Source organism: Salvia hispanica, chromosome 5 (assembly GCF_023119035.1).
Source record: "Salvia hispanica cultivar TCC Black 2014 chromosome 5, UniMelb_Shisp_WGS_1.0, whole genome shotgun sequence".
Classification (NCBI taxonomy): domain Eukaryota; kingdom Viridiplantae; phylum Streptophyta; class Magnoliopsida; order Lamiales; family Lamiaceae; genus Salvia; species Salvia hispanica.
The window spans coordinates 24149052-24159053 of record NC_062969.1 but is presented as its reverse complement, the minus strand read 5'-3'; the positions used below and the strand labels follow the sequence as shown (position 1 = coordinate 24159053).

The 10002-nt window shown below is 36.0% G+C and overlaps 2 protein-coding genes across 6 annotated transcripts; both read left to right on the top strand.

The window, feature by feature from the left end:
• The first annotated feature begins 4204 nt into the window (after positions 1 to 4204).
• On the top strand, positions 4205 to 7452 carry LOC125190210 (probable serine/threonine-protein kinase PBL7). 4 transcript variants are annotated; one of them, XM_048087435.1, is made up of 5 exons: positions 4207 to 4512; positions 5123 to 5370; positions 5498 to 5687; positions 5760 to 6151; positions 6877 to 7452. In XM_048087435.1, exons 1-5 carry the CDS (start codon positions 4395 to 4397, stop codon positions 7177 to 7179), a joined length of 1251 nt encoding a protein of 416 aa, XP_047943392.1. In that variant the 5' UTR covers positions 4207 to 4394; the 3' UTR covers positions 7180 to 7452. The 4 variants fall into 4 exon arrangements, with proteins under 4 accessions (XP_047943394.1, XP_047943391.1, XP_047943392.1 ...); XM_048087436.1 differs by adding an exon at positions 4635 to 5011 and having other exon boundaries at positions 4397 to 4512; positions 5498 to 6151; XM_048087437.1 differs by lacking the exon at positions 6877 to 7452 and adding an exon at positions 6370 to 6867 and having other exon boundaries at positions 4205 to 4512; positions 5498 to 6151.
• Positions 7453 to 7580: 128 nt separating this feature from the next.
• Positions 7581 to 9044, top strand: LOC125190211. Of its 2 annotated transcripts, none has more exons than XM_048087439.1 (2): positions 7581 to 7906; positions 8183 to 9044. In XM_048087439.1, the coding sequence occupies exons 1-2, from the start codon at positions 7663 to 7665 to the stop codon at positions 8308 to 8310; spliced, it is 372 nt and encodes a 123-aa protein (XP_047943396.1). In that variant the 5' UTR covers positions 7581 to 7662; the 3' UTR covers positions 8311 to 9044. The 2 variants fall into 2 exon arrangements, with proteins under 2 accessions (XP_047943396.1, XP_047943395.1); XM_048087438.1 differs by having other exon boundaries at positions 8180 to 9044.
• The last annotated feature ends 958 nt before the right edge of the window (positions 9045 to 10002 follow it).

The window sequence follows — 10002 nt, the reverse complement described above, 5'->3', positions numbered from 1 at the left end:
TTGTCAGAATTTGATGCGAGATGCACGGGGAGGAGCATGGGTTCCCCGGGATGTTAGGCAAAGATAGATTGTATGCATTGGGAGTGGAAGAACTGTCCGACCTGCCTGGAAGGGGGCCTACACGACCGGCTACAAGTCAAAGAATCCCACGATAATCCTCGAGGCCGTAGCTGATTACCGGCTGTGGATCTGGCATGCGTATTTTGGGGTAGCCGGGTCGAACAACGACCTCAACGTCCTGAACTCGTCTCCCCTCTTCAACGAGAAGTGCCGGGGCGTCGGTCCAGCCGTCTCATTTGTGGCCAACGGCAACCGGCATGATATGGGCTACTACTTGGCGGATGGGATATACCCTCGGTGGCCGGTCTTTGTGAAGACGATCAGACAAACAAGTGATGAAAAGAAGGCCTACTTTGCGGAACGACAGGAGTCGGCGCGCAAGGACGTGGAGCGCGTATTTGGTGTGCTCCAGTCTCGATGGGCGGCAATTAAGGGTCCAACGCGTTTGTGGGATGTCGGATGCGTTTCCCGAGATAATGTACGCCTACATTATCCTGCACAACATGATCGTCGAAGACGAAGGCGTACAACTGACTAGTTGGGTCAATGACGATGAAGCCGGTCCAAGCCACGGAACGGCCACCCCTAGTGTACGACGTGGGGTACCTCTCGATGAAGCCGACCGCCTCAAGGAATTTGCCAACATGCGCCAAGTGGATGCTCATATTCAACTCCAAAAGGATATAATTGAAGAGTTGTGGGCACGGAGGATTGCACGACGATAGTTTTTTTTCTTTATTATGTACCTTTTTAAATGTAATTTTATTTATCTATGTACCTTTTTTAAATGCAATTAATGAATTTTCCCGTATATGTCTCGTAAATTTAATTCCGCAATTTAATCGTAATTTTAATTCCGTAAATGTAGTATATTTTGAATTATTTTTATTGCGGCTGGCCTATGGCTGGCCTAAATCTGATTTGGCAGGTGGATTTTTTAGTGTTGATGACGTGGCAGAGGAGAGAATGGCTGGCCTATTGCTGGCCTAAGCACCATTGCAGATGCTCTAATACAAAAGCAGAAGTGATTTTTCATTTCCGTAATCTTCATTGATAAATTAAGCTAAAAATGGCTAAAACAAAAGCATAAGATATTTTTTATTCCATAATCTGCCGTGTATCACAACATCTCACTAATAATTTATTGCTATTTTATTATGTTAATGTTTATTCAATAAAAGTCCATTATTATCACGTTACTTCATGATTAATACTATTAATAACAAAAATTATGGAGTATATCATAATTTTGGTCGAATTTCAAAATTTCCATAAATTTAAAACTTAGATCATAAAAACCATTCACTTTAATATTGTTACTACTATTCTCAAAATAAAAACAAATATAGTAGTAATTAAATTTATATCTGATGTACTACATATCAGAACAATATAATTTTAAATAATTCTTTTTTAAAGAGATCAATCAAACATGGTGTGGTCATCCACATAAAGCTTAAATATTACTCCTATTTCTTTTTTTTTATTGTTCTATTACAGTTGTGTCATTTTTTTAGAAATATACGAAGTACAACATACTTTATCTCTTAACTTTGATTTTATCACATTATTTCTGATTTTAGAGATTGTAGGGGAATTAACAACAATAAAGTTTGTGGCCTTTACGAATTACGACCAAATTTTAAGTTTTTGATAAATTTCAGAAATCAGCCAAAAATCATGATACCAACGACCAATTGCTCTCAAAGAAATAATTATTTAGGTTCATATACCGATTTTGTGGTTTGCATTTTTTGTTTGGATTCCAATTTTGTTATACTACAACCGTCCAAGCAAAAGAGTTTTCTTTTTAATGTTAAATTGGCAAAATAAGAGATAGAGAGAAAAATGACTATAATATTATTAGTGAAAAATGAGAAACATCTCATTAAAAAACAGAAATTTTACATAAATAGATAATGACTAATTTCAGGAGATGAAAAACAATATTTTTTCATGGATGATGTAATAAATGTTAATCACAATGTATTATTATGAAATAATAATAAATTTCTTTTGTAACAAATATTACTTCCTCCGCTCTCAAATTAAGTGAATTAAATTCCTTTTCGTGTTCCACAATTTAATTGAATCATTTATATTTTTTTACAAAATTCCATTGTTTTAATTTTTCTTATTTCTCTCTTGTACTTTAGTAACTTAGATTTTATTTTCTCTACTGTATCTTCTTTATATTTTATCCCTCTTTACTACCAGTATATAACTACATATCACTTTTTAAAATTCCATAAGAAAAAAACGCGTGACGTAATATGGGATCAAAGAGTTTTAAAGTAGTGAAATTGTTTAAATAAAAAAAAAAATGATGTTCTCTTTGTTCCACGAAATAAATCACTTTCTAATTTTGAAAATTCTTTTGGAAACCATTTTTTACCAACAATACTTTAGTACTTTTATGTTTTTCCTTAAAATTAGTCACTTATTTCCATTTTCGTCCGTCCTTAAAAATTTATCACTTTTCACTTTTACCATTTTTGGTAGTAGATCCTACATTCACCAACTCAATACCAACTCAATTCCACTCACATTTTATTAGTATAAAACTAATACTCCCTCCGTCCCACAATAGGAGTCACATATTTTATGAGCACGAGTTTTTAAGAATATAGTAAAAAATAGTGGGTTGAAAAAGTTAATGGATATAAAGTCCATTTTTTATATTAATTTTATAATAGAATGTGAGTGAAGTGAGTTAGTGGAATATAATATTTACTTACTCCCTCCGTTTCACTGTAGTTGAGTCATTTTACTATTTCGGGAAGTTTCTTTATAGTTGAGTCATTTCCTTATGTGGTACTCCCTCCATCACACATAATTTTATACAGTTTGACTTGGTATCCATTAACTTTTTCAACAAATGTTTTAAGAAATGTAATAGAAAGTGAGTTGAAAAAATTGATGGAATATGAGTCCTACTTTTAAAGTATTAGTTTTATAATAAAATGTAAGTAGGAATGAGTTAGTGGAATATGAGGTCCACTACCAAAAATGATAAAAGTGAAATGGGTAAAATTATATGGGACAGACTAAAATGGAATAATGGGTAAAATTATGTGGGGCGGAGGGAGTAACTTTTTCCTCTTTCTTACTTTATTATTTCTTAATTTATTATCTTTATTTTATTCACTTTATACTTTATTTTCTCGACTTTTTCCTCTTTCTTATTTTTTTATTTAATTATTTAACACACCTAACATTATTTTCTAAAATTCCGTATCGAAAAATTTCGCCTTAACCATAGTGAAATGGAGGAAGTATTATTTATGGTAAACGTAAAATGTGACTATTATCGCTGAAGGAATAAAGTATATAAAAATAGGGAATATGACAATTTTATCATTTTTTATGTTTGGCCCCCAAATATTTATGAGCAAAAAGTCTGTCCGTGTTATCAAATCCCTAATTTAATACGCATCGGTTTAATCATCCACGTGTCATTACTTTATTGATTCTATAAAGCCTAGGTCAACGCATATCCCACGCATTAAATAACGCGCGTTGCCAACACTCATCCAACGGGACAACGTTCCGTTACCTTGACAGACAAAGCTCGCACACCACTTTTTGCGCAGTGCGTAACGTGACAGGCGTGTGACCGAAGAATCCCCCTTTTCTAGCGGGACCTCGAGCCAATCACAGCTCTACGCGTCATCAAATTGAGTGACGTAGGAGGGACGGCCGTCATTAGTGGATGATCAGTAGGATTTATTGTACGTGGCATGCACCAAATCAACCCGAAAATAAATAAATTACTCACCCATCACTTAAAAAGTTACTGTTCTTAAACATTCTCAAATTTCCAGCCTAATTTACATAACAAAATAAACAATACTTTCCTTGTCTATTAATTATAGTAATAATTTTTTTAATTTTGAGTCGTTTCAAAATATTACTGTAATCAATTTTTATATATTTGCTAAATTTTCTAATTTAATGAGATGGTGCTTATAAATATATTTTTTTAATTTGTTAATTGTATATGTAACAAAGTACCCATTTTTAAGAATAATAAATACTACCTATTATAGTATAGTATGTTCTGTAAAACATTAATTTTTTATTTGATAAATTTTGCTAAAATATGGGAGCGAAATTGGGATACAACAATTTTTATTGGCAAACAATCAGCAATTTTAAAAATCACTCTTTTTTATCTTCTCTTTCTTCTGTCTCGTGTTCTCTCCAGAAGTAGTTTCAAAATAATTTCTTCTTCCATAGGCTCTGCTCTCCATCAGTAGCTTAGAAAGAGAGAAAGATACGCCGCTAAATTTATTCGTGTGCATAAGCATTTGAAACAGAGAAAGGTTGAAGCCATGGGGTGTTTCCTCTGCTCTCGCGAATCGTCAATTTCCAAGAAGGACACGAGGAAAACGAGTATTGATAGAAAAATTAACCTCTCTGAAACAACTGATCAGCCCAAAAACTCACCAGGTATTTTCACGATCAGTCTCTGTAAAAAAAAAGATTCTCTTTCAATTGTGTTTTCACGAATGCAATCGATTTTTATTATTCTTCTTCTCCGCGCATTTTTGAATTATTGACGTTTGTTCTAGAAAGATCGTGTTGATGATTTTCGAATCTCGTGTTTTGATATTTGGACGTTTGCTTGTGACCTTCTCGGATTCGTTTGATGATCTTATGCGGAAATTTGGTATTTTTTCCTTTTGAAATTGGGTTTGATGAATTTCGATTTATGTGTCTCGCTTATTGATGGATTTTCAAACAACCATGTTTCTTAGAGTGTTTTGTTTCATGAGCAAATGTGTGATGTTGAATTTATACGCAAGCGTGTGTCTTTCTAATCCTGTTTGCATCCAAAGATTGGAATTTTTTTTTATAGAATTTAGGTTTTTATGTTGAGATTGGATTGCATCATCAAATGCAGACATCATATCTTTGTCCTGTAACTATTCAGAATATGTTATGAGAGGTGAAAATTTTCAATTAATTTTGCCTGTATGCATTACTCCTTTTTTGTATTCTGTTTGTTGTTTCAATGACCTTTGATTCTTCAATATCCTGTTGCTGTATTATTGCTTAGATACGCGTAATGTTAGTTCGCCCAAGGTTGTGAAAGAGGATCGCTCCATTGCAAATCCAGCTCATGTGGAGACCTCAGCAAACGAAGCAGATGGCGGTAGTAAGAGTTCTCGTGATGGGGAGTCCAAAGCGCGGACTTTTACCTTTGCCAACTTAGCTGCGGCGACCCAGAATTTCAAGGAGGAAAATTTCCTCGGAGAAGGGGGATTTGGAAGAGTTTATAAAGGTCGTTTGCTGGACACTGGTGAGGTCAGTGAGATCGAAAGTTGTACGAGTATAGTACCTCTTCGCCATTTGCTCTCCTTGTTTTCGTGTGTATCAATTATTTCGTCCTTTTCTTTTAAAGAGAAGTTATTGAAAGTTTGTGCATTTGCAGCTTGTGGCTGTCAAGCAGCTTGATCGCGGTGGATGTCAAGGGATTAGGGAATTCGTGGTTGAAGTTATGACTTTAAGTATGGCTGACCACCCCAATCTTGTTAAGTTGATTGGCTATTGTGCTGAGGGTGATCAGAGGCTGTTAGTCTATGAGTACATGCCTCTAGGATCTCTCGAGGACCACTTACACGGTATGTCACGCCCAGTTGGAAACATACAGTTTCTCGTTTCCCTCTTCACCCGACATTTTAGCTGTGCTACAGGTCCTAAACTGAAAAGGAAAAAGCTGGATTGGAACATAAGGATGAATATTGCAGCTGGTGCAGCCCGGGGCTTAGAGTATTTGCACGACAAGATGAAAACTCCCATTATTTATCGAGATTTGAAGGGTTCCAATATATTGTTAGGGGATGGATATCATCCCAAACTATCTGACTTTGGTTTGGCTAAAGTCGGCCCTTCCGGTGATCAGACTCATGTCTCCACCAGAGTTATGGGCACATATGGATATTGTGCCCCTGATTATGCAATGACAGGTCAACTCACCTTCAAATCGGATATCTATAGTTTTGGTGTTGTTCTCCTTGAGATCATCACGGGGAGGAGAGCCATTGACAATAGAAAATCTGGTCCAGAGGCAAATCTAGTCTCATGGGTAAGCTTCTCTAATTTCTATACTTTATTGTTCAGTGTTTACCTCCACGTGAAACGTCATTGCCTTTTCAGTTCAAACAATATTGTATCCATCAAAAGTGCCATATTATGAAGTAAACATAGCTCGTTTTGTGTGGCCTTTTGAGAAATGTCACATCAGCTACAAGCACCGTCTGCTTTTGTAGTTTGGTGGTAATGTTTATAGTCCATGTTCAACAGGTTAAACTTTTTCATCCGGGCACTATGAAATGATTTTAACGAACTGCTGGCTGTGATGTTTCGCCAGTTAGGCCACTCGAAATTGCTCCACTAACTTAGCATGATAGCTGATTATGATTGGTTGGCCATATGAATGAAGATTACAACTTTTGGCTGCTATATTCATTCGATACAGACCAACTCCTTTATGAATGAACGTCGAATGTGTGAATCCCTAACAGTGTTCATGGTCATGGTGCTTTGTTTTCTACCAGAAATTCCCATCTATGTGTGAGGTGATGATATGTGTTTATATATCTCAAATAGTATAATCTTTTTCGTTAAATCATTTCGGAACAATGATGCTTAACCAGGCTTGCCTGAACTAGGGGTGCTCACAGGACCTAGCTTTCATTTCCATATAATTGAGCTATTAATACGTTGAACATGTCGAAGCAGAAACTTTGAATGCCATGTAATTAACTGTCATTGTATTGAATATTGATTGGTGGTGATATTTTTTGACAGGCAAGGCCGCTATTCAAGGACCGCAAAAGATTCCACCAAATGGCTGATCCGTCGTTGGAAGGGCATTACCCAGTGAGAGGGCTATACCAAGCTCTAGCAATAGCTGCAATGTGTGTCCAAGAGCAGCCAAACATGAGGCCCCTCGTTGCTGACATTGTCACGGCCCTCAACTATCTTGCCTCGCAGGCCTATGACCCGAGTGTCCACGGTGTCCAAGGCCCCGAAACTCCGCGAAGCAGATCAAAAGGATATGGCCAACGCAACGACAACGACAACCAAGCCCGGGGAAGGCAGAGTATATAGCTGCTTCCACTCTCACCATTTTTGACCATCAGGGAGTTTACTCCCACTCAACTCTGTAAATCCACACTTTTGGGGAGAGATAGATGTTTACAAGTTATTATAACATCGGCTTTACTAGTGTATTTAACTATTTATTCAACAATTTGTTGCTGCATACAGACTACAGGGATAGAGAGGCTGTTTTAGAGCTATTATTGCCTTGGTACTTTTATGTTGGTTTTTACTTGGATGGAGGTGCAAATGTGCAGCTTATATCTTTCTCGCTTTTTTACATATTATTGGGTTTTTTATTGTGATTATTGTTAGAGAGAGAAGGAAAAAAAAAAGCAAAATGAGAGAGACGAGTCGCGTGCAAAGCGCGTGACTGTGGAGAGTTTTCCCGCCAATCAGTTGGAATGCTAAACATAAAAAACAGAAATCGAAATGTGACTAACAGAATTGAGAGGAATAATTTTGTTTCGTTCCATTCTCTCTCTCTCTACGATGCAGAGACAAGCAGGAACCTCTCGCGCGGTGGAGCTGCCGCAGGCATCGCAGCCCCGATTGGTGCCGTTTTCTTCTCCCAAGGGGAAGATCGAGGAGGCTGCTAATCTTCCGCTCTACAAGAGGAATTCCTCCGCCGGGAAGAAGGAGAATTTGAAGTCTCGATTGCCGGAGAAGCTGGTGCATCTCATTCCTATCGTGGTGCTTCTCTGCTTCTTCATCCTCTGGTGCTTTTCCTACTCCGGTAAGATTAGACGATGTTAATTGACTGTTGATTTCTGGTGTGCGTGTGAGGTTTTTCTCTATGCTGCGGAAACGCACGATTAAGGAATGACTTTTTTTTTAATCAATTTAGTTTGACTGCTCATCCATCAAATCGATGAATTGTACAGATCTTGTGCATCACAGAGAAAACAGGAATGTCATGGTTTTCCAGATCTTCAGAGTCTGTGTAAAAGGAAAATAAAATTCATAGTTTGACTAGTGGTGGTTGATTGTTTGTTTTGTGTATAAAAAGCAGTGAATTTCGATAGCAAGGAGGAATGGATCGCTGCTGCTCGACTGATGGCACAAAACGCAACGTTCTTCCCACCTTTTTCATGGATTTCCGGCGTACAGCTTCTGAACAACGATACCTATTCCGAGTGATTGGATGAGCAAGACTTGAACAATCTACGGCAGCGAACGGTGAGGTTTCAATCACTGTTGATCTCTTATGCTAGGAAAAGCCAGACAAGTATACCACACTGTAGCTCCAATTCATGAAGTTGCTAAATGTGTAACATTTATAGACTCAAAACTAGAAAATATAGCCAAATCTGCAAATGAATTCACTTGATTTGCTACTTGCTTTGATTGCCTCTGCACCGGCAAGTTCTTCTCCTCGTCTTTGGGAAATGTTTACTTTAATGTTGAACCACACCACCCCTCTCGTCTCCTATGGCCGCCGCCACAGCTTTCCACAAACTCGATGCTGCAGTGCCAAACATGCTTTGTCTCCTACGTCGGAGACAGCCACCGGTCCCCTGAGGTTCTTGATCGCAGTTCATCATCTATTGGGATATCCCAAAAGTTCAGTATATCTTTTCACTGAATTTTTAAAAATAATACTGTATTCTGTATTCTGTTAGCAGTGGTAATTTGTCAAAATGAAGCGTGGAGCACTAAATAAGGGCGAAATATGATTCTCCACTAACTACTAATATTAAGTTTTTCAAAGGATATTAAATGCGTTTTCTTAATCCGTATGAGAATTGGAAATTATGTTGTTGGGAGGCATGATTGGGAAGATGAATTACGGGGTGAAACGTGTTTTCCTGTAGAATATTCAAATTTCTATGTTATTGATTGTAAATACTACTACTATATGGAATAGTCATTAATTTGCGTATAATGTTTTTTGCTTTAAATCTGAGTATCAACGATTGAAAATATTATTCAAGTATAATATGCAAACACATAAATTGCATGTGATTTAATCTGCTGCTACCGCCACGATTTATATTAGAGTAAGAGGTTATGCAGAGATCTTGAACCCTTCATGCGAACTGGTCACGTGTCGTACACCAAATAAAAATATAACTCCTAGTATTTACTCCTATTATTCTACACAGGTGACAAGGAGTACTACTATGCACAAAATAAATCTATTTTTACTAGCAGAAATTATTTTTTCGAAGAGATTAATAATGGTTTTCAATTATTTTGTAGTTCCTCGGTTACGATGATCCCTTTCTTTTTCGCATTTATTTTAAAAAAATAAAAATAAATAGTTAAAATAAAGAAAAAATAATGACAAACGAGTTTTTTTCTAGAGTGAACTACGTAAACGGTACCTGATCTTTCACCTTCACACATAAATGGTACCTGATCTTTATTTTATATCGTTTTTGATACCCCATGACAAAAATAACCCTAGGTACTAAATATATGATTTTTTTTGTTATGGAGGATATTTTTGAAAATTTTAATCAAATAGAACCAAATATGTGATTTTTTTTCCTTTTTTATTTCTTTAGTTTATTCTTCTTTCTTTTTTCTACATTTTCTTCTTTTTTTTAGTATTTTATCTTCCTTTCTTCTTTATTTTCCCCTTAGTTTATGTTTCCTCTTTTTCTTCTTTCTTTTTAGTGTTTTATACATACATCTAATTGCATTCTTTTTAGTGTTTTAATTAAATTATTTATACTCATTTTAGGGTTGAAACACCTAACTAAAAATATTACTAACTCTTTATTATTATGAATACAATTCACAATTTTAAATTTTGACTAAGACTATATTGATTAATTATTAATTTAATACTATAAAATAATAATTATTATTTATTAATTATTACTA